Source organism: Narcine bancroftii, chromosome 10 (genome assembly GCF_036971445.1).
Source record: "Narcine bancroftii isolate sNarBan1 chromosome 10, sNarBan1.hap1, whole genome shotgun sequence".
NCBI lineage: Eukaryota > Metazoa > Chordata > Chondrichthyes > Torpediniformes > Narcinidae > Narcine > Narcine bancroftii.
The window spans coordinates 16,105,661-16,131,142 of NC_091478.1; the positions used below are offsets into that span (position 1 = coordinate 16,105,661).

Below are 25,482 nucleotides of genomic sequence, written 5' to 3' on the forward strand. Positions count from 1 at the left end.
TTAAGGAATACAATGTCTGCCAGGTCTACTTTTATAGAAGACTATTAAAAGAACTTGCCTGCAGGTGCACAGTGTTAGCAGTGTCCTAATATAAACCAAACTAAATTCCTGGCACCAGTTGATATTGTTCAGAGGTGCAGTATTTCAGAGATATATCTTTCACATGATTATTTCTTATCATGAAATTATATCTGGATGTATGTACATACAACTTACACCTGCAGTTTGTTTTATGAGCATACCTTCATCATTCTGGAATTCATTTAAAAATACTCAATAATTAAAAATGGGCTCCATCATTTTGGGGGTAAATAGATCCTAAGGGAGGAAGAGCAAAGGTTTCTCAGATTTATAAAAGCAATAAATTTCAAGGTCTTCTGTTGAGTCACATCCTGAAACCTAGTTAGGTGACCAATATTATCCTGATTTATAAGCCCAAGTGTCTTTATTACTTTTGAGATGGCCATTTTTCTCTTAGAGCTCAAAACTATGAACTTTGTCTCACCTTCAGTCAGTGTTGAGTTGAGATGGTGACATGATGAATGATGCGACACTGAAGCCAAGTCTTTAGCTACTGATAAGTCTTTATGGACAGAGCCATACAAATGGAACTTTCTTCCCAAATCTGCTTCAGTATAAGTAGTTTTTAGGTGTCCAATTATTATACAGCCTTAGATTCAATTTATGCATTTGATACAAGTCACCTTGTTATAATTAACACATTCTGCATGTAAGAAACGGCTACTTTAGAGCTTGACGTGTAAACAGAAAATGGCGGAAATTCTTTGCAGTCCTCCTGAGCATCTCTACCATTAGATCAGATTTGCAGCATCTTCGCTTCTTCAACTTTTTGATTACTTTAAAATGTGATGCGGCTGCACAATTACTTTGTGGTTTAACCCATTTTCCATTCTTTTTCAACTTTGTCGGTAAAACAAAAGCATTCAGTGGAATGTGGGTTCTGCAGTCAGGAATGCATTAAACCGGATAAAGTGTTGAAGGCCTGGCACACAGCCATGCAGCCACTCTACCTCAGAGCTGGTTTCTTCTGTTATTATGGATCTTCGATACTTTGTGGGATGAGGACTTTAAGGCGAGACAGCATTGAGCATCCATCCTAAATTGCTCTGAGGGTGTTGATGGTGACCTGCCTCCTTGAGCCGCTACAGCCATTTTAGTGTCAATACCCCACAATGTCAATAAATGAAGAATTACAGAATTTAAATCCAATGATATGAAGAAAATACATTGTGATTTGGAGGGAAGACTGCCAATGGTGGTCAACAAGCTTCTTGGTAGCTATCATTGCAGATTTACCAAAGCAGCCAAAGTGACTGCGATACATTTTGTGGATGATAAATACTGCAGCCTCGGTACTTCAGAGTTGGAGAGTCGATGTTTAGAATGGGCTGCTTTAACCTACTTGATACTGAGTTGCCTGACTGTTTTGGGAGCTACTCATCCAGACAAGTTCTGTTATACCTTCATGATCCTGACTGGTGATTCGGCCTTTTGGAGACAGGCACTGAATCCAGCCTTTCCAATTCGAGGAACACTTTCCTTCAGGAAGAAAGTAATGGAAGATTTGCATTGGTAATGTTGTTGAATGCAAAGCTTAAGTGGTGACACTTGCTTTTGTTGGGGACAGTTTATGTTCCTCATTGATGTGGTGAAACTGTCATGTGTCACATTGACCCATGCTTTGATATTATCTAGGTTTTTGTATGAATCAAATGCCTCTTTTAAGTAGAGAGCCATTGTAAATGGAATTAAACTTGTGCCGTCATCAGCACCTTTGAATGAGAGGGTCATTGACAAAAGTTGTTGTAAATAGTTGGGGCAAGGTCTCTGCGTCAGGAACACCCCCAGCAATATTCTAGGGCTATTTGTGACTCCATAATTTTAAACTTTCTCAAATATGAGAGGATCTGCAGGGACAGTTGAAATAGGTGCAACTTTGCTGTGTTTGGAATACCACAAGTCAAGATTTGTAGTCCATTTTAAAAAAAATGTTACTTTTATGGGGTTGACTATTACATAGATACTATTTTTGACCGTGGTAGGTACCTGTGTCTTTTAAGGTGTTGGGAGCTCCAATGGGTGGGTGGCCAGGACTGAGGTGAGAGTCCATGGTCGAGCATCGATAGCTCCAAATAGTGGGCAGCTGGGGCTGAGGTGAGAGTCTGCGATTGAGGCATCGTGAGCTCCAATGGGTAAGCAGCTGGGACCAAAAGTAAGGGGGTCAACGTTTACACACATATATGGAAAATACCAGGGTTTGGGGCTAAAAATAGAGGGTCGATTTTTACACAGTATCGACTTTTACACGAGTATTTATGGTATCAACTAAAACCAGGCGTTGCGTCCATATTTCATTTAATTGTTACTGTCTTGCTGCAATTTAATGAAACTGAATGTTTTGCTGGGTAATTTTTTAGTAAGTTATGTCGAGTTCATCCTTGGCAAAAATTGTCCTCTTTAAAAAGCATTGGTTCAAACATAAAATCAATCAGCAGTGAAAATAGATGGTAGATACTAATAACTTGGATATTAAAATGATTCAATGCGTTACTATTAGTTGAATTCTAAATAATAGCTGAAAAATAGTTGCAGTAAAGTAACAACTTGAGTCAAAATAAATGATTGTCACCCACTGTAATGAATTCCATTTGGTAGTCATTTTGCATTAGTTTATGCTTCTAATTCATTGGGAAAGAATATCTCCTATGATCTGAATGGATAAACGTGGCACTTTATTTAAACTTGAAAAGTCTCACCTCTGATTATCGCTTGGCCCTTTTGCACTGCCCTTAAAAAACGGGATTTAACCACCTTTTAACTGCTTCACAAATGTGTGAACGCAACAAATGTAGGTAGTATCAGAGCCAATGCATTCCGCATTAGCTCCTGTGTAAAAAGCTTACCCTCCTTCCCGGGAAGCCGATGCTGTAATGCTGCAGGTCCTACCTCCTTTTGCACTGGGATGCCGGCAACCCAAGCTGGCTTTAAACACGATTTGTTCACGCGCCAATTAAATAGGATTGCTGTGTAACAGGGATAACGGTCTTGTTTCTCTGTACATCTGAGAAATTCTAAAACATGTGGGGAGGTCCTAAATGAATACTTTGCATCAGTATTCACAAGAGGGTGCAGAGGAGATTTACCAGGATGTTGCCTGGATTGGAAAACAAGTCTCATGCAGCAAGATTAGCAGAGCTGGGAGTTTCCACTTTGGAACGTAGAAGGTTGAGAGGAGACTTGATAGAGGTCTACAAGCTTATGAGAGGCATAGATAAGGTGGACATCCAGCACCTGTTTCCAAGGGCTGGATCAGCAAATGCCAGAGGACATATGTACAAAGTGAAGGGAGGGAAGTTTAGGGGAGACATATGGGGTAAGTTTTGTACAAAGAGAGTTGTGGGTGCCTGAAATGCCTTGCTGGGGATAGTGATGGAGGCTGAAACATTGGAGGCATTTAAGAGACTTTTAGACAGACACGTGGTTGAAAGAAAATGAGAAGGTTACGGGGTGGGGGGGGGGGTTTAGTTTTTTATTGGGCAGGAATATTTGGGTCGGCACAACATCTTATCAGTTAAAACGTATGATGAAACTGTCATTATCTAAATAAAGACTTTTAAATGTGCTTTAATGTTTTCTTTCGCTAGTTTATTATTAAATAGTTTTCAGATGTTTGCAGCTTTCACAACTTCCCATGATGTGTGTGAAATCTTGAAGTGTTATTTGTATCTGCAAAGCTGTAAAATTGTAATTAATTAATGTTTGGTTTAAATTTTAGTTCTTCTACAGTTCTCCTGATGCTGGGAGCTTGATTAACATTGTGGCCACTGAAGAGAATCAAATACAATTATCATAAGGGACATGGAATGTCCTGTACCACGTGCAATCTTAATTGTTGGCTTTAAACACAGTACTGTTTTCATGTTTTGCAGGGAGCTCCCAAACCGATTGCTGTGGAGCCTTGCTCAGGAAACAAAGCAGCAGTTCTGACCGTTTTTATATGTCTGCCACGTGGTCCAACTGGCACGCTACCGCCTGGCCAAACAGGTGAGGCAGCTCTCTTGATTTGGTGTTGTAAGTGCATGGAGTGCATTCTCATGTCTGTGTTTACCTTGTGTTCTTTTAGTTGTGGGGACCGTATAGATAAGGTAGACAGCCAGTGCCTTTTTCCCGGGGCAGGAGTAGCAAACATCAGAGGACATCTGTACAAAATGAAGGGAGAAAAGTTTAGGAAAGACATCTGGAGTAAGTTGTGAATGCCTGGAATGCATTGTCAAGGGTGATGGTGGAGGCTGGAACAATAGGGGTATTTAAGAAACTCTTAGATAGGCACGTGGATGAAAGAAAAAATAGAGGGTTATGAGATAGGAAGGGCTTAGTTGTTTTTGGTAGGAACATCGAGGGTTAAATATTGCTGTGAAAGCATAATTTTCTTGTGCATCAAATACATTCCACTAGTACCCAGTTTGCTGTTGGAAGTCCATTGAAAGCTTGAAGAATATTTTCTCAAAATAGGTATTTTGACAGAATTCATTTAAATTTAAGACCTGGAAGTAGCTGCTATTCCACTTAGTGAGAAGCCAGACACACCACTAACGATTATGTATAAAGATCCTACAGAATAGTCTCAAAGATCTGCTCATTTTCCACGCCTTCACAGCATGGAGAACGACGAAGGTGCTTCTAACAGCTCCTTGACTAAAATGCTTACTGCTTCAGGTAATAAAGATGATGACTGTTGGAAACAATCTAGTCGCAATCCTCACATCATGTCCAATGCGGCACAGGCAATTAAAATGCATTTTCAATCAAATTTATTTCCAGGACCACTGAAATAATAAGTTTTAATCCAAGGGGACTGCTGGATGCAAGCAGAGATAACCTTTTTTTTGTTCCTTATCAGTGTTTTTTTTTAGCAAGATACAATTCAGAACATTACTTAACTCTCTTGGTATCATTCATATAAGATGTTTAAGCATAATATTTTGGAGAAGAAGTATACGGCACTTGTTCAATGATGCCCCTATTTGAAAGACTGCTGGTAACAGCAGATAGAGAGAATTACTCATCTTGAAACACAGGTGACTTAGAACAACCAGGCTGAAGAGAATAATCTTAAAACATAGTTCAATTAATCAATGTCTTGATGCTGGGTTATAATCAAGTTGTATTGATTTTCACATCTGATAGGTGGAATTTTAAATTCTGTAGGCTGGGTAATAGAGAAGACTAAAAGCCTCCATCCGCATGAGGTATAGTTAATAGCCTTTTGGTATACGACGTTTAATCACAAATCAAATCATTTTTACTTGTCTCCCCAAAGGTTCCACAAGCAGCTCTCTTCTCCTCTTTGATTAGAGCTTTTTTTGCAGCCTCATATCCACAGTAGGTATGTTCACAAGTTACTGGAAAAGCATTTAGATCCCTGGAGTACGTGTATTCAGTACCCACCATGGCAGCTGGGGAACTTAACTTCAATTCATTGAATAGATCTGGGATTTGAGAAACAAGCTGGTTCCCATGACAATAATCATGAAATTGCGAACATGTAATTTGGTCAAATTTCACTTGGGGCACTAAAGTAAGGTTGTCTGCCTCCCCACCACTGACATGATCTGGTGTATTCAGATTCAGTAGTGGTTCATTTTTAACTACTGCCTGAGATCTGGGGCAGCTAAGCGTGGGCTGTGTGTGGAAAAAGAAATGACTGCCCTTTGTCAATTTCTCCATCCAGATAGAGGATTTTTGAAATCCTCTAATTCTTTAATACACAAAGTAATCCTTCTGGCCTTCAAGGCTTTCCCACTCCCTTGCTGACTGAATTGTAAGAGCCCCCATGCAGCAATAGTAAAATTAAAATAGGAGCTGCAATTAAAATTAAAACGGCCCTTCCTGGTTATTAAGTCCAGGATGAGATTATTGATCTTCATTGCTTAAGTGGTGAATTTCATAACCTGACATACTCATTATTTTCAAGACACTGAATTCACACAATATTATCTTTATAAGATAAACTTTCAAATGTAACTAATTTCAAAATCTTTTTATTGATTAAGTGGAAATGTATAATTACTATCTTCCCATGAATGCACTGGAAGATACAACCACAATTTCACTGTGTACGACATCTTTCCGTTCAGTTATTTCCAGCTCTAAATCTCAAATCAAAAATACCCAGCGCATTAAAAAAAAGCATTGAGGCGTAATGGTGAAACTAAAATCATTATAATGCAGGAAATCTGACATTGAGTTGTCAAGCATGTGAAAGTGAAGTTAAATGCGGAAATAATAAAAAGATTTTGAAATGAGTTACGTAAGTGTCTGTGATTCCCTTAGTTAAACAGGGGGCAAAGTTGCAGTTTTCTCTTGCTTAATCTACAGAATTTAGCAAATTGATGTTTTTTTATGAGCAATTCTCACTGAACAAAAACATAAGTATGTTGTATTTTGATGCAGGAGTTACATGATGATTTTATTGTGTTGAAGCCATATTCGTTGTTTATTCACTTTGTCAACTGTGGTTTGGTTGACAGCATTCTCACCTTGGTCTAAAGGTTCAGGTTCAAGTCCCACACCAGAGATTTGGGTGCAAAGATCTATATAAATGCAAATGTTTGTGCAGGACTCATCTTAAGGAGAGCGACATTGTCAGTCATAGGATTGTTTTTCAGAAGATACAGATGCCTAACCTTTTTATCCTGGATTCTGAACAACCACCAAAAACCAGCACTTTTCTCGGTAAATGACATTACACATAAGTAACATTCATTTCCCCCGTAATAAATTCTGCATTTTCAGAGGGAACCCCACCCCCCAACCCCATTTCCATCGCCCCATCCCCACCCCCAAGGATACTCTCTCTCTTACCTTCAGTGGAAAGGTGACTCTCAGCTCCCAGCACCCGGTGGGAGAGAAGCAGGCGCTAGCTGCTCAATGTGGGAGAAATGGCTCTCTTACTTAGTCATAATCCCCATACATCTGGAACCATTCCCCCCCCCCCCCCCACACACTCAGCCTGCTCTAGGGTGCAAAATAGTCTGGGGGAGGAGATGGGAGGTTAGAGGGACAGATAGATGGCTGGGGGTGGGTGTGTGTGTGTGTCTGGATGGTGGGGACTAGGAGCGAGGCATTTGCTTAAAGGGACTGAAATAGAAATGATTCTGAAATCTGGATGATTCTGAACAATGGCAGGTGTCCCAACGATCCAGGATAAAGGGTTAGGCACCTGTACAATAAAATGAGGTAATTCTGAACTGAGAAGATATAATAACCTGCCCCTTGAACTGAAATCTCATGATATTTAAAAGGTTTCTTCTTTCACCTTGCCACTCTATCCTTTCATCGTCCATTATAAAATATGTAAATGATGTTTGCTAGTCAATGTCATATTAGTGTGTGTGATTTTGCCATGCTCAAATTTTCTCTCCTATGTTCTACATTACCAAAGTTGTTGCACTTTAGAAATACAGTAAAATCCCCAATATTTGGCACCTACAAGGATCATGGATGTCAGACATGCAAATTTTCTGTGTTTTTAAAAAAAAAATTCTTTGTAATTTTACAGACTCCAATTTTACACACATCACAGGGGATCACTCTTCCCCTTTAATGAATCAGTTTATATCGAGCCCTTATTTCCCCCCTTCCCCTCCTCCCCCCTCCCACCTCACATCCCCCCTCCCACTCCGCAGATTTTCTGGTTAACTGAGACTCACTCTTACAATACCTGACTAATAAATCTGCATCAAGAATACACGGTTTAAAAGATAAAACACAGTGCAAAATTTAAAGTATTTAAAAAAAAATCAGTATTGTAGTCTTTAATTATGTAAAGTTCACTTTAATCAGGTAATTCTCCTACTAAAAGTTAAATTTGAACACCAATAGTTGGCGCTGTAACAGTATCGCACTGGCTGCTAAACTAACTATGCTGCATTCATAATTAACCTCCTCCCCTCGTGCTGACAACCCGACTCACCTCACGCCAGTGTCTCGGTCAGGCCCTCAGTGCTACTCAACTCACCTCATGCACGTCAGACCCTCACCATAACCCGACTCACCTTCACACAAGTGTCCCAGTCAGGCCCTCAGAGCACCTTCTTTTATATTCGAAGTCCATTCGCGAGCGCTGCAACGGAGTTACGCGAGCCGGCTATGCTAACCGTGCCACCATCGTAATTAACCCCAAGTTTACAGATAAAGCCTTACTAATATACTTAATGCTAATAAAGATAGACTCTTACCAGGCTGGGAGAGGGAGACTTTGGGAGAGTCATCCCAGCGGCAAGCTCTTTATCCTGGGTGAAGCCATTTTATTCAAACACAACTTTATTGAAACTTTATTCAAACAGCAGCGGGACATGACCGAGGTGCTTCGCTGACTGAATGTTTGCTTACAAAGGGTTGAGTGTTGCTTCGGAGAACCTTTACTTTTACAATTTTAAACTTTTATTTAAACTCTTACTTAAAATTTTATTTATTTTTATTTATTTTTACAGTGTTTATTTTCTCTTTTTTTTGTCAATTGTTTGAATTTTTGCTTGATTGAGTGCTGGATAATAGAAATTTTACTGCATCTTACTAGATCTATGGAAAAACCTATCCATGTTTCCTTAAAAACTTCTCTGGACCCATGAAATTCATAATTAATCCTGTGGATTGTAACTTATTAAGATAAATATTTCAAAGTTCTACAGCTCTTTAAAATATTTTGTTGAAAATTTATGATTTTTGTAGCTTCTACCTAATTAATTATGTGATCTAGATTTTTTTTAAATTTTGTTCTCTCCAAAAATATTTTAAATTTAACTTAAAAGTTGTGCTATTTGCTTTCTGGTTTTCCGTCTGCAAGGATTGTACAATGTGACTGGTAGATCCATTGATTTGCTGTATATGAGAGATCCCTGACAGCAGTCATAAGTGGGAGATTGAGTGTGCAGGAATTACCGATATTGGATCTGGAAGGGTGGGGTTAATTAGTCTGCACAATAGCTTTCCTCTTGTTGAACCCAAAGATCAAAATATTGCACTTTCTGCTGATGTTGAAGAGAGCCACTTAGAAAGATCCTGAGATCTCTGATAGAAATCTATGCAGCTTGCTGGACAATTTCTGAGGTCATTTAAGGCTCAACCATTGGAATCACTTACGAGGTCTGATTTATGATCTATCGCCTGATGGCAAATTTTCTTCGCTGACAGGCACAAGTGACCCAGTTCTGTTTTTACGACTATCCTAATAGTTTTGCAGTCATCATCGCTTACATCTAGTCATTTTTAAAATTCCAGAATATAACATTTCACAGCTATAATATGAGAATTTGAACTCAGATCCCTGGATTATTAGCCCAGGCCTCTGAGTTAATAGTCCAGTAATTTAACTACTGCACAACTACTGTATCCATGAGGAATCTGCCTGAGTTTATACAACTGAATGTTAGTGGTTCCTTTCTGGCCACAGCCCCTTTTGTCAAAGAGTCTGGTTCCTGCCAGTCATATTAGCAGAAGGCATCTTGCAGAACATCACTGATCGAACCTCGCACATTTTGAATATCATGTCTCATTACTTAAAAATGAATCTCCTCCACCCTCTGACTTTCCCAACTCTCCCCTCGAGCCCTTGAACCCTTCCTACCCTCCACCTTCTAATCCACCTCATCCTCCTCCCATCACTCCATTGAACCTGCTCCTAACCCCTGCCTGGACTTCACCATCCCCTCTGACCTTCCCCTCTCGGAGACTGAACACTCTGTCCTTAGTAAGAGCTTCACCTTTGTCCCCCTTCGCCCACACCTCAATGAGTTCTGTGCATACCATGATGCTAAACATTTCTTCCGTCAGCTCTGTCTCCATGCCTACTTCCACAATCACAATTCTCCATCCCCCACTACAGATTTCTTCTTCCGCTTTAAACCTTTCTCCCTTTGGACATCTCGTTCTAGTCTTCTGCCTGCTTTGGACCTTTATGTTTCCAGCTGCCACCATGACATCAACCATATTGACTCACTACTCCCCTCGCTTAATCCATTCTCACCTCCTGGCTCTCCACTCCCTCCACACCAATCCGAACCTCACCATCAAATCTGCAGACAAGGCTGGATCTATCACACTGACCTCAATCTGGCTGAAGCCAGATGACAACTCTCAGACTCCTTCTCTTAGTTACCCCTCCAACAGGACCCCACTAAAATCCAATTGTCCCAGCAGGCCGATCGTGTCCGCATGCTTCTGCCCCATCAACCTGGTGTCCGCTTACCTCGACTCTGTTTTGTCTCCCCTGGTCCAGGCCCTCCTGTATCCGGGACACTTCACACACCTTCCATCACTTCAACAACTTCCAGTTCCCTGAACTCGATCGCTTCATATTTATCATGATATCCATTCCCTATACACCTCCATCCCCCATACCAAAGGCCTCAAAGCCCTTTGTTTCTTTCTAAACAATAGACACAGCCAATCCCTCTCCACCACTACCCTCCTCAAAACTCAATAATTTCTTCTTTGACTCGTCCCACTTTCTCCAAGTCAAAGGGGTAGCCATGGGTACTCATATGGACCTTAGCTGTGCCTGGCTTTTTGTTGGCTACTTGGAGCAATCTATGCTACAAGCCTACACAGGCAAGGTCTCTCAACTCTTCCTCCGCTACAGCACCCATGATGAGCTTGTTGACTTCATTCACTTTGCTGACAACTTCCACCCCGACCTCAAATTCACTTGGTCCATTTCTAGCCACGCTCTTTTCTTCGATCTTCTTCATCCTCCTTCTTCAAACAAAATGACTTTCCATCTACCACCATCAACTTGGCCCTCACCCTCATATCCTCCATTACCTGCAAATCAGGCCTGGTCCCCTCCACCCCCATGCACAACAAGGACAGGAAAAGGGACACCACCATTAGACACATATTCCCCTCCACATCTTCCACAGGGATCACTCCTTCTGTGACTCCCTTGTCCATTCCTTCCTCCCCACCTTGGTATCTATCCCAGTGACCACAGGACATGCTCCACGTGCGCCCACACCTCCTCCTTCAATACCATATGGGGCCCCAAAGAGTCCTTCCAAGTGAAGCAACATTTCACTTGTGAATCTGCAGGGATCATCTACTATATCCAATGCTCCAGTTGTGATTTCCTCTACATCAGGGAGACTGGACGCAGACTGGGGGATCGCTTTGTTCAGCACCTTGGCTCTGTCTACCACAATAGCGTGGATCTCCAATGACCACCCATTTCAATTCCCCATCCCATTTCTTTATTGATGTGTCTGTCCATGGTTTCAAGCCAGACTGAGACCACACACAAATTGGAGGAACAACACCTTATCTTCTGATTGGGCACCTGACAACCAGATGGCATTAATGTCAACTTCTCTGGCTCTCGTTAAACTTCCTCCCCGTCACCTTCCCCCAGCTCTGCCTCTCTCCTTTTTCCCTGTCTCCTTTCACGCAGACATAATCAATTCTCACCACCACTGAATCATATGCAATTAACATCTTTTGTTGATCTGAACTCCTCCCCTAGCCAGCACTGTCTCTATTCAGAGATTTCCTGTTTTTTTTTTCATTTTGCTTACTCTTTGCTTATTCCCTGAAGAAACGCTCAGGCCCGAAACATCGGCAATATATCTTTGTCTCCTATGGATGCTGAAAGACCTGCTGAGTTCCTCCAGCATTTCTGTGTTTTTATTCATTACTTAAAAGCCTTGAATGCATTTATAACTTGAAATTGCACAAAATCTCTTTCAATTTCAAAAGAAAACCCCACGGTTAGGCTTTAAACCTGTCAAACCTGACAAACCAAAAATAGACTAAATCCCTGTTTTCCTTATAATGACATTTTTGTACACTGTAGCACTGCAGAACGAGATTTTGCAAGGAAAATATTGCTTAATCTTGGTTTGCTAGCTTTGCATTTAGAAGGATTGAATTACTGACACTATGGAAAGATACTTGCCAGAGAATTAATAATGCATTAACAAAAAGATGAATTAAAATTGAGTCTTAATACAGCTTTATTTCCAAGAAGACATTTTTGCAAAGTATAGACTTTCTCAATTCATGCAATGACAGTTACCCAATTTTTAAATTTTGTTGGTTATATAAGGGATAAGAATAAGGAGCTGCAATTTTTTTTTGCAACATTTTCAAATCCTTGCAAAAGTCTCTTTTATTTTAATGGTGCCTGTTACTTGATTTAGCAATTTGATAGTTTGACATCTTAACATAAAGCACTAAATCACACAGCTTGTTTAAACAGTTTGGAGTATGCAGTCAATAGGAAGATCAATAAAAGGTCTGCATATAATTCCCTGAATTCTACGAACCATTTAATAAAAATATTCAATTAGGTTGGCTACCTTTATAAAGCTTGTAGAATGAGCAAAGTAACATGACGTTTCAGATTAATGTCTTTTTTTATCAGGACTGGACAAAAAGTTACTGATGTAACAGCTTCAAAGAAAGTGGTGAAAAGAATAGGGAAAGTCAATGACCGGATGGAAGGTAATGGAGGTTAAATAACAGAAGGGTGTAAAAGCCTTCTAAAGCCTCCATCACCTTCCTCTTTCAACCTTTTTCCATGATCTTTTGCTTTTTTGCTTCCCACTTTCTCTGCCTTTCCACACTAAAATCTATTGGACCTACAAACATTTTCCATTTTTGATGAACGCTATTGAAACCTTTGTCCACTCATTTAAACCATCTAAATCAGTGGTTTTCAAACTGCCCAACATTCACATTCCACCGTAAGCAATCCCTGTGCCATAAGTTCTCTCGACCTGCTAAGCATTTTCCACATATTTTGTTCTTATTCCATTTCGGGTTTCCAGTGTATTTGCAAATTCTGTGTATTTATGAACATAATTACTTTGTCAATATTTTGGCATCCAATTTGAAAACCTAGTTCAGTTACAGAAATGTTGATAAGGAACTATTTAGCTATTGTAATAGTTAGGAGCATGTTTAGCACCTGTTGTTTCGCTGTTGGGTTAGTTTCTATGGACCATTAGTGTGATTCTGGTTTTCTTTTGCTTGATTTTTGACAACTAGAACGGATGGTAATAATTTGCGAACATAAGGTGATATGTTACCAGAGGGTTTTTATACAGAAATACTTGGTAAATGTCTCTTATTTTCGTTAGGTGTTTACAAACTGGGGCTGCTCGGGACCTGTGTATCCTACCAATGTAGCAGGCCCCTGAAGCACGTTATACACAGGACCCTAAATTGCCCGATTGAACAGAGACCGGGCAATTTAAGGGTGCTCCCACTCCTTCAGTAATGCAGTGAGTGTTGTGTCATGCACTCACCATGTCACCAGAGGCCCCACAGGGAATCCCCTGTTCCCTGTGTTGGCCTCCAAAAGGTAAGTGACCGGGCCGTGTGCAGATTTGGGTGGGGGGGGGGCAGGGCAGGTGGGCGCTCTTGGGGCCAGGGCGAGCGCAGAGTCGGAACAATGTCAGGCCTGGGGAAGGAACAGAGTCGGGGTCAGGGGGAATGCTGTCGAGCCAGAGAGAAAGGACTGTCAGGCTGGCATGCAGCAGGGAGCAGAATTGGGGCAGGAGCAATGGCGTCCTTCTTACCTATAATCCCCCACAATGCTGGAACTGCTCTGGCTTTCCAGTGACGTGGGGGATTATGGGCAAGGAAGACAACCAATGCATTCAAGCACTGACGTCATTTTCTACCTGGTCAGCCATCAATTGCTTACAAGTTGACCAGCAGCAACTACACGGAACATGTACTGGGTAGACTCCACCTCTGAGGTGGTTTGCCAACTTGTGCAGTTTTTAAAAAAAATTCTACCCACCAATTGGCCTGTACACGGGGAGATAACCTGCTAAACTGGCAGGTTAAACTCATGTTGCAATCCAATTTGTAAACCCCTATTGAGTCTGCTGTTTGGCTGCTATTTCAGGCAGCCTATAAGAGTTGGAATGCCCAGAGTTGTGTCCTCAACATAATAAGATAAGGAGTCGGCCACCTGGCCCACTGAGCCTGCTCTGTCATTTAATAAGATCATGGCTAATCTGGCTGTGGACTCAGCTCCAGCTACCTGCCTTTTCTCACCCAACGTAATTCCCCTATTATGCAAAAATTGATCTAACTGTACAAATATATTTAACAAGGCAGCCTCTACTGCTTCCTTGAGAAGAGAATACCACAGACTCACTAGTTTCTGGGAAAAGCAGACCCTCCTCATCTCAGTCCTAAATCTATATTCCCCCGAATCTTGAGGCTGGTTCTAGTCTCACCAACCAGTGAAAGTAACTTTCCTGCCTTTATTGCATCTATCCCTTTCATAATTTTATACTTTGCAATAAGATCTCCTCTCATTCTTCTAAGTTTCAGTGAGTATAGTCTCAGGCGACTCAATCTTTCGTCATAGACTAAACCCCTCAAATCCAGAATCAACCTCGTGAACCTCCTCTTCACCTTCTCAAGTAAGGAGACCAGTACATCTCCAGGTGCAATCTCACCAATGCCCTGTAAAGTTGCTGCAGAACCCCCCCCCCCCCACTTAAATTCCATCCCTCAAGCAATGAAGGCCAACATTCCATTTGCCTTCTTGATTATGTTGCGCCTGCAGATCAACCTTTTGCGATTAATGCACAAGCATGTCCGTCTCTCTGCACAACCGTATGCTGCAATCTTTTAACATTTAAGTTGTTGTTCTATTATTTTGCGTCACAAGTACATGACCTTGCATTTACCAGCATTTTACTCCATATGCAAGACCTTTGTCCACTTATTTACACTGTCTAAATCAGTGGTTTTCAAACTGCTCCCCCCGCCCGACACTCACCTTCCACCTTAAGCAATCCCTGTGCTATAAGTGCTCTGTGATTAGAAAGGGATTGCTTAAGGTGGTAGGTGAGTGAAAAGAAAAAAAGTTTGAAAACCACTGCCTTAAATGTTCCTAAATGACATGTTATGTGAAACGTTTCATAACTCCAAAGGAAATGGGCCAATGAGAATTTTTCTCAAGCAAAATATTTCAGTAACATTTGGGTCGAGAGCAGTGATTCTCAACCTTGACTTTCCACTCACCTACCACCTTAAGCAATCACTTATGGCATAGGGATTGCTTAAGGTGGAATGTGAGGTTTGGGGGGCAGTTTGAAAACCAATGGTCTAAATCTCTCTGTGGATTCTCTGCATCCTCTGCCCAATTTGCTTTTCCACTTAATTTAGTTTGTACCATCCATCCAGAAGCATTTAAATGATTTTGAAGGCAGATTTATTTTGCATGCTAGGAAAATGCTTCAATGCTACATTTACTTCTCTATTCCATGCCTCACACCATCCTCTCTCCTTCATCTTGACCAGTTGGCCAGAGGATAGAAGGCAATAGCAGGCCCATGTATAGTGGTTGACAATGTTCCATTAACTCCATGCCTTCACAGGGTTTGACCAAGCATGGTGTTCATTCTGTTGTAACAACAATTTGATTGCCTAGAATGATCAGATCTCAGATTTATTGTCAAAAGAACATCACATGCAACCCTGAGATTCTTTTTCCTGCAGGCGAGGCAGAATTACCACTTATTGATAGTGCAATAAAAACTGTACACAACATACACGTATGTAAACAAACTGACTGAACAATACAACTGACTGAGGAAAAAATGAAGTGCAAAAGTAAGGATCCTTAAATGAGTCCCTGATTGAGTTTATTGTTGAGGAGTCCGATGGTGGAGGGGGAGCGGCTGTTCCTGAACCTGGTGGTGTGAGTCTTGTGGCAAATATACCTCTTTCCTGATGGTAGCAGTGAGAATAGAGTATGTGGTGTGGATTCTTGATGATTGAGAGGGCTGTGTCCACAACCTTTTGGAGGTACTGGTGACCTGACACCAGACTAGAACAATCTGGATTTCTTCTGTGACATATTTTACTGCATCCATTGGAGTCAACCCATTTGGCCAGTTTTATAGGGAAGGCAGCATGTGTTAAATGTAATGAAAATCAAACCCACCTATTTTGCTAATTATAGAGATTAAACAAGGAGCCTGCAGATGCTTGAGAACTAGAATAACACAGAAGACAAGTTCTGGAGGAACTCGGATCATGAAGCATCCATGGAAAGCAATTGACAGTTGACGTTTGAGGCTTGAGACCTTCATGCCTGAAACGTCGACTGCCTATTACTTTCTGTAGATGCTGCATTGACTTGCTGAGTTCCACCAGCAATTTATTTTTATGTACTGCTAATTATAAAGCATAGTGATGCACAAATTATTTAATGATTTGGCAACATTCCTCTGGAATCATTTGCACTTTCGGAAACCAGCCCTATTTATATATAGGACTGCCCATCACCCAAATGCAAATATACAGCTGTTCATCAACCATTTCAAAAACTCCTATTGCACAAAGAGTATTAATCACCTCGTTGTAATTCCATAATGTTGCCCATATTAGTACTTTTTAAGGTGCTCTCTGAGCTTGGGAACTCCAAGGTGAAGGACCTACATGAAATGTGCTTGAGATAATTTTGGGCTGTTAACCTCAAACATTTTCAGTTATAAACTGTGCCAATCCTGGTTTTCCAAGACCCAGCAGGTTTACGGCAGGGACTGCAACACATGTTGCAACATCAGTAAAATTGTAGTTTCCACACTTTGTGGTGTCCACTGTCACTGGATAAGAAGTTGGTTGTAATCTGCCTCAAGGGTCACAAATATATAATGCTGTTGCTTCAGTGGTCCCACCAGTACAAGGGGCAACAAACTTGTAAAATATTCCTGTATCGAGTCCTTCGACTCGCAAGAAAGAATGATTTCAAACCTGACAATGCTGCGATTGTTGCTGGGGATAATTATTAAAATTTAATACATTCAGCCCGGTAACAGGCCCTTTAGGCCCACAAGCTTGTGCTGCCAATTTTACCCAATTGACCTGCATCTCTGGTACATTTTAAATGGTGGGAGGAAACCAGAGCACCTGGAGGAAACTCACTCAGAGATGGGGAGAACGTGCAAACTCCTTAGAGACAGCACCGGATTTGAACCCCAGGTGCTGGGATTATAACTGCATTGGGCAAACTGCTATGCTAACCATGCTGCCGAATAATCTTGGATGAGCTCGTAAATTTTACATGCAAAGGTTTTCAGTGCAGAAAAGTGGCTCTGGAACTTTAAACTTGTTTTGATAAGAGTCAACTGCAGGAACAAAGTGCTGGAGATTGTGTATTTGCAAATCTCATTTGATTCTATTTCAATCGGCCTAGTGATCCTGTTATAATAAAACCCTCTCTAATGACATCAACATCAGTGCAAGCATTTAAAATGTGACAGGGGAATAACGAAGGAGTTAGCGCACTCATTACTTACACATGCATTAGCAGAGAATGCTCCAGAATCAAGCTCATCATTGCAGTTTATTATCAAAGTGGCAGATGTAAATACATGTGATGTCATTCGTGACACATTCCATTGCAATGCATATTAATGTTGGTGTGTTTATTTGCAGAGCATGAGAATCTTTGAATAAACGAAACAGCTGTTTGAGCTCTTATTTCATGTGCATCAACTTGTTTAGTTCACGTTTATTGTCACGTGTACCAAGACACAGTGATGAAGTTTGTTTTGCAATCAGTCGAGCTGGTCACCTCGTGCAGAAAAATAGCAAGTAAGATGCAGTACAGAAGTGCAGAGTTGCAGAGAGAGATCAGATGGCACGAAGCAAAAGAAATATAATTTTAGGATTGTGAGGTTCATTCAGGAGTTTGATCATTTTTTTTAAAATTTAGACATACAGCATGGCCTAATTACACCCAAATGACCTACACTCCCGCTATGTTTTGAAAGATGGGAAGAAGCCTGGAAGAAACTCACACCGTCCCAGGTTAAACATGCAAATTTCTTACCCCCAGCTCTGATTTCAAACTCCAGTCGCTGGCCCTGAAACAGCATTTCGCTAACCACTACACTAACCTCTGCCACCCCAGGATAATGGCTGTCCTTGAATTTGGTGGTGCATGATCTCAAACTCGTGACTCTGCTTCCAGACGGGAGGGGCAAGAAGAGAGTGCGGCATGAGTGGAATGAATCCTTTAATATATTGGCTGACTTTCCATTGAAGCGTGAAGTATAGATGGAGTCGATCAAGGGGAGAGGGATATGTGTGCTAGCCCCCAGATTTGTTCACAGCCCTCTGCAGTTTCTTACAGTCTTGGAAGGAGCAGTTCCCATACCATGCAGTGATCCACCCTGATGGAATACTTTAAATAGAAATTATTAAGGGATGAAGGTGACATGTCATATTTCCTCAGGCTTCTGACCTCGAGGCACTGATGTCCTTTCTTAGCCATTGTGTCAATGTGATCTCCAGATCACTGGAGATGTTTACTCCTGGGAACTTAAAGCTATCTATTATCTCCCCCTCAGCACCATTGATGGGGAGTAAGCTCTGCTCCTCTTACAGGAGTTGATAACTAGCTTCTTGGTTCTTGCTGATACTGTTGTCGCCTTGGCACCGAGCTTCTTGTCCATCTATCTCCCTTCTCTACTCCGACTCATCTTTGTTAAATATCCTGCCTACGACAGTGGTGTCACCCGCAAAATTATTGATGGAGTTGGAGTGTCGGTGTTTGGCCATGCTGTCAAGGGTGTACATGGGTTATAGTGGGGTACACTGCCTTGTGGATAATTGATGAGGAGGTGCTGCGCCATTGGAATCGGAAGTAGTGGATCCAATTGTAGAATTTATGCTGAGGCCATGATCATGGAGGTTGGGTGTGTATTTGGTACTATTGTGTTAAAGGGGAAGCTATAGTCAATGAAGGGTAGTCTGGTGTAGATGCCCTTTTGTCCAGGTCTTGTGTTTGGAAGTGTATCAGGTTTGGTGGGTTTACAGAGAGACGAGTTGGACATAAATGTTACAATTACAGGTAAATTTATTAAACACACAGGAGAGATTATAAAACAATACTTAATTACTCTACGACTAAACATTCTCATCAGACCCAGATTGAACTCCGATACCAGTGGCCGCCTATCTTCTACATGCTCACGCGCATGTACACATACTACAAACAGGGACTTTCAAACACACTCCTGGTTCCCTGTACCAATGGGGGTCCGGTAGTTCTATGGCTCAACTTAAGTGTAGTGCACACTTTATGCGCGACTTCTCTAGAAATGTCCACAGTAGTGACCTGGTGTAAAGTGATGTCTGGGGCTTGGACCATAAGAGAGAGAGAGGAATGTGCTGTGCATCGATGTTTTATACAATTCTGAGCTGGGCGTCTGACCAATGATGACCCTGAGTCATTTAAATTAGCCAATGGCAAGGTGTGCACTAATGGGTGGCCAGAGTCCAACCTTAATTGACAGGTGACGTGACTTCCAAATAAGTTTCAGACAAGAAGGATATGTGACTCTCCACCATCCACAATGTTCTAAAGAGAGAGGTCATGTGTTCTTCCACAATCAGGGTTGATGGTGGCTGCTAGGCTAGAGTTAATTTGAACCATGACGAGCCTCTCGAACAACCTATTGATGGTGGATGTCAGAGCGAGCAAATGGTTGTGATTTAGGCCGGCCACTTCATTCTTCTTCACCACTGGGATGATGTAGTATCCTTGAAGCAAGTAGGACCTCAGCCTGCAGAGGAGAGAGGTTGATGTTTGAATACTCTCATCAGCTGCTCTGCATTGGTGTGGGGGGCATACACGGGGACTCCAACTGGGGTAGTTGTTTTCCACGGGTTCACTCCAGAAGGCCGATCTGACACCTGCGACAGTGACTGTGAGTGTGCCCAACTTACTGCTAGGATATACCTTAATGAGCAAGAATCCTAATGTTAGAGCTTAACATAGAAAAAAGGTGGAGAATGGGCTTCATTAAGGCTGCAGAGAGCACGTCTCCCAAGGTAACACAGCAGAAGTCCTCTAAAATAGCATCTGCATCCAAACAAGAATACTCGAGCCAACAAAGGTACCATGATCTACTGTTGACTTAGATAACAACTATCAATGCAGTGTACTCAATTGCGCATTCATTATTTCATAAATGATATACATTTTCCAGACAACACCATAAAATAAAACATTTTTTTGAGTATGCTGAGTGACCTAAAGATGTACCTTCTTCACATAGAATGGTAAGGGTTTGGAAGGAGCAGCCAAAGAAAGTGGTAGAAACAGGGATAATTGTTACATTCAAAAGATATTTAGACAGGTACATGAATAGGAAAGGTTTGGAGGGATGTGGTCCCAACACAGGTGCATGGTACAACTTGTTCAGCATGGACAAGATGGGCCAAATAGCCTGTTTCTGTGCTGTAGAATTCTATTACCTTTTTGTTAAACTGATTTGATTTCGTGTCCTTGAATCTTAGCTGACTGAATTCAGAAACTTAGTCCAAATGTAGCCAGCATTAACAGCTATTACTAAAGAGAAATATTTTATTTTTACAAATATAGAGTCATGAATTAGCATTGTTGGTCTGGAGCATGCTGCTTTCAATCAACTTTCTTTTACTTTGGCTCTTTCTGTTTTGACCATCTTTCCTTGTGCCATTGGATGGCTCCATCTGTATATCTGTCTCCTCATTGCTGTGTCCCTCATTTTCCTGATCACCTTCCCCTATCCTTTACACACCTCCTTTGCAATGCCTCCCCCAACCATCCCCCTGCCCTCATCTTGCTTGGTCATCATGGACGGCAGGCCAAAGGGCCTTTCTCCACTTAGACTCTAGAGACATTTTCAATTTCTGACCATTGTAGCTACAAAATGTAAATTCAGTTAATTCAATATTCAAAATTTAAAATAAATTGAGCAACAAATTATTGGATGATTGTGTATCCTTTTTGGTTCATTAATGTCCTTTCATGAAGGAAGACTGTATTATCAGGATTAAACTCTCAACACATTGACTGATTGTCATTAGCCTCCGAAATGGCATTGACAGCATTTAGAAAGGGCCAGAAGCTCTCCACAGGTCTAACAATACCTGTAAAATAAAATTAATGATTCCAAATCAATGTCTCCATCAGAATGGAAATAAAAAAACAGAAACTGCCGCTATCACCCTCAGGAAGGGTTTTGGACCTGAAACATTAACATTTTTTTTTCTCTCTAGGTGATGCCTGATCTACTGAGTGCTTCCAGCTTTTTCTATTTTCATTTCTTGTTTCCATTCTCCGCTATTTTTTCAGTTTTCAATGATATTTCAATTGCATTAAGTGTCCGTGTTTAAAGAGAAAAAGAATGCAACTATTCAGATTAACAGGCAGCTCCCAGCTCAGTTAACCTCATGAACAGGTGGAGAAAGGTGTCTAAATTGAAAGAGCTGTTCTCCTCATCTAGTCAAAATAGGCATACAGAATTTCAGCTTATACCCAACACACCAGACCTTTTCCATTGTCATTGATGGGTACATCATATCTCACCTGGAGGAACAGACACTCCAGGATGCTGGTGCAGGGATTTGTTAGCAAGAAGTGAGCCTGGGAGTCCCCAAGGCTTAAGGGCTCAATGAAATCAAGTAACATCAGGTCAAACACAGCCAAGGAACACTCTTGCTTATTCCTACCTTCCTTGCATTTTGGCTTCCTATTGATATCCCTGCCATTGCAGAAGGCAATTTTCAACCTTTTTGTCTCCTACACAAGATATCAAGAATGAGTGGTGAAAACAGTGAATGATCTTGGACAAGATGTTACCCTGGCTATATAATTAAAGACTTGTCACCCCAGAACCTTTTGAGTCTTCAGCCGAGCAGTTCCAGATCGTGAAAAATTGCCTTGTGGCGTTGCGTCCACAAGTAGCATTACAAATCCAGTTTAACAACTCTTAAAGCCTGATTGTCAGCAACAATTCCAGATTTAAGATTCCTTTATTGTCACGTAATAATACAGAAAATGTAATATTGCACAAAACGTCCTTCCGCCTGCTGTGAAGCAGACAAAAGTGTCGGGCAATAAGGTGCCTAACCATTTATCTTTACGTTCCATGGCACTACCATTACTGTGTTCCCCATCATCAAAATTCTTGTAAACATTTACCAGAACTCAACTGAACCAAGCACGTAAATACTGTGAATACAAGGGCTGGTCAGATGCCGCATAGTTTGTGGTGAGTGATTCATCTTCTGGCTCTCCAAAGTTTTTCCACCACATTGGGATGCACAATAAATAGCCTTGTCAATAATACCCATGCCCCCAAAATTAATAAGAGTTACAGAAACATACCATACATACAGTATATATTTCCATCAAAGATAGAATCAAATTAAAGCAGTCAGTGTCTTTCTTTAACTGCAAAAGCCAACCCATAACATTCAAGAGGAAAAATGTTGAATATTTTCCAAATGGAAAAGGTTAGAAAGCATTGTGTTTTGGCTGTTCGATCTCTGCTATGATGTTAATGGCATTATACTTAGTGGTCTGACCTAGGCACGCTGAACAGCAGTACAATTCTATCTGGTGTCAGTACGTAAAATGCAGTGAGTATATAAACTAAGCAATAAATCAACATCTGCTGTTAATCTTTTCCAAAAGCACTCCTGTTACTTTGTACTATAAGTCCATTTTCACACTGACAAATTTTATAACATAAGAGGCAAACTGTTAGCCTGCGTGGATATTATGACATATTACATCATAGTCACTAGGGTAACACTACAAACGGTTATCTTAAAGAGACGGGCACAAAATTAACTAAGAATCAAAATCACAGGGTTTTAGCCTTTACAGTTGACACCCTATGTGCCATCCCCACCCTAAAGTTCCCCAGTCCTGAACGGAGACCTACTCTCCCTCCAACAGCCCTACCACTCATAGACTGTTCAAGTGAACCAGTACAGACTTCAAGGGCCTGTTTCCGTGCTGTAAACGGTTATATGGTTATATGGTTAAAACATATCAAGCAATTCCTCAGAATTTACTCATCTGCATTTGGAAGTGTTTACATATCAATGGCAAAATGCCGAAGAGAGCAGGATTCTTACTGCTTGGAAATGTCAAATCAGATTTCAACAAAGCAATGCAACTATGAGTTTTTGAACTGCATTTTAATGCACATTAACATTAATGTGATTGTGAACTGTTATTCGTTTCATGAGTAAAGTTATCGAGTTCCCTAAAACTTATCACTTTTAAATGTTCTGCATTGATTACTGCAGTTTTACAATTACCAGTACTTCAATTGAAAGTGTTACGAAATAATTTTGGTGCAATTAGGCATTATAATTATGATGTATTTGATGTTACTAATTTTTAATTTTGAACCGATAACTATGTCACTGACAATAGACACTTACTTTGAAATTAAATTTATTTTAATTTTAATGTTCACTTGGCTGATGGAATTGATAGACATTTACAGAATGATAAATGTACAATCAAGCCATAAAAACATTTGAGTCATAACGTCATGCAGATTTTGAAATGTTTTTCTCCCTTATCCCCTTTCCTGTACTCAGCATTGCTCCTTAGTTCCCAGTCAGGGTCATTTTGAATATTTACGGCTGAATATGATTAAAGATCTAGATGAGTTATTTATTTCTCTCATCCTGATCTATCTCCTCTTTGGAATCCTTGGAAGAGAACAGATTTCAACAAGGTGACTTGTTGGGTTCTGGACCAAAGGTCTCTGCCACCACCCTCCTCCGCCTGTCAGACCTTGTCCTCGCTCTAATTAACTTCCGCATGGGTCCCAGCTACTCCTGCCTGTTTGTAGACTTTGTGGAGCAATCCACACTGCAAGCCTACGCAGGCAAGGACCCGACTCTTCCTCTGGTATATAGACGGCTACATTGGGGCTGCCTCATGCACCCGTGATGAGCTTGTCAGCTGTCAAACTTCCACTCCAATCTCAAACTCACCTGTTCCATCTCCGATAACACTTTCCCCTTCTTGGATCTCTCTGTCTCCATCTCAGGAGTCAAGCTTTCCACTGATATATACTACAAACCCTCCAACTCCCACAACTATCTGGACTGCCACATCTGTTCCCAAGATAAGGTCTTCCAGTCCAGATATTCTGAAATATCTGCCTTCTTCCACAAACGTGGCATCCTCTCCACCACTATCAACTCAGCCCTCACCTGCATCTCTTCCACTTTCTGCTTATTTGCCCTGGCTCCCTCTGCCCCTCGGAGTAACAAACAGAATCCCCCTCATCCTCACCTACTACCCCACCAGCCTCCACCCTCATCATCCTATCTATCTATCATGCTCAGGGAACTTTGGATTTGAAATCCAAGGACCTTCTACTCATGAACTTTCCCAACCATTTAAGATCTCCTTCCCCTCGCTGACTTCCCAAATGCATCACTGCACACTTAACAGGATTAAATTTTACTTGCCAACACTCCAACCCAAGTTTCCGTCTGTTGTATATTCTGCTATAGCCTTTGACAACTTTCATCACCAACTCCCACAACAATAATTTTCCTGTCATCTGCCAAAATACTAATCATACCCCTGACATTCATGTCCTTGTCAATAGTGTTTAATATAAACAATGAAGGTGCCAGAACCGTTACCTGAAGTGTACCATTTGTCACAGATTTCCAAACAGAAAAAGATCCTTTGACCACCAACCTCTGCTTCCCATCACTAAAACAATTATGGATCTAATTAGCCAGCTCACCTTGGATGCTCTCCTGAACCACCTTTCTAGAACCAGAGGACCATAAAATATTACAACACAGAAACAGGCACTTCTGACTTTCTAGCCTATGGCAAACTAGCCCCTCTGACCTGCACACAGTTCATTGCCTTACATACCCCTCCCATCCATGTTCCTGTCCAAATGCTTAAATGTTAAAATTGAACCCGCATTCTCTGTGTGAAGAATTTCCCCTCAATGTTCCCCCTAAACCTCTCTTCTTTCACCCTTAACCCTACCCTCAGGCAAGTGGATACAATAAACCAGAGTGGGCATTAAAAGCAACTTGTCCAGTTTCCATTAGGCCTTTCTCTCTCCCTCTTTCTCTCCCTCTCTCTCTCTCTCTCTCTCTCTCTCTCTCTCTCTCTCTCTCTCTCTCTCTCTCTGTCTCTCATCTCCTTTCCTCCAGCTCCCCACGCTCTTCTTCCCTCTCCATTTGGAGAGCTACCCTACCCCTCCCCATATCACCTTGGTTTTTTTTTCTCTTCTACCCTCCCACCCTCATCCACCTATGACCTCTTGCCAGTTTGCCTTTGCTCCTCCCCCTGCCTGCTCCCTCTTCCTCCCCCCACTTTTTGTTTTATCCAGGCACCTGATTGCTTTCTGCTCGTACCTTGATGAAGGGTTCAGGGCCAAAATGTTGATTATACCCCTTTGTTTCCATTAGATGGTGTGTGACCTGCTGAGGTTCCCCAGCACTTTTGTGTAATGTATTTCTTCTACTGGTGTGGTTTAGAAGCTATTCCTTATTCCTCCACTCAGCGCACCTATATGCATGCTGTAGTACTATTATACCACTCTAAGAGGATAGCGGTTCTGTGTGTAACTAATCTCCACAAAATTTAAA

General features: G+C 41.3%; 1 protein-coding gene across 6 annotated transcripts in view; it reads left to right on the forward strand.

The window, feature by feature from the left end:
* The window catches only part of atrnl1b (attractin-like 1b), a 617,494-nt gene that overhangs the window by 542,784 nt on the left and 49,228 nt on the right, over positions 1-25,482 (forward strand). For 5 of the 6 annotated variants that reach the window (XR_011345361.1, XM_069900005.1, XM_069900007.1 and 2 more), the window contains exon 28: positions 3,951-4,065. Coding sequence is in view for 4 of the 6 variants with exons in the window: in XM_069900005.1 (XP_069756106.1) it covers positions 3,951-4,065 (115 nt within the window). In the remaining 2 variants the exon portion in view is untranslated. Of the gene's footprint in view, positions 1-3,950; positions 4,066-25,482 lie in introns of those variants that run through there. The other variant, XR_011345362.1, reaches the window with a different exon arrangement.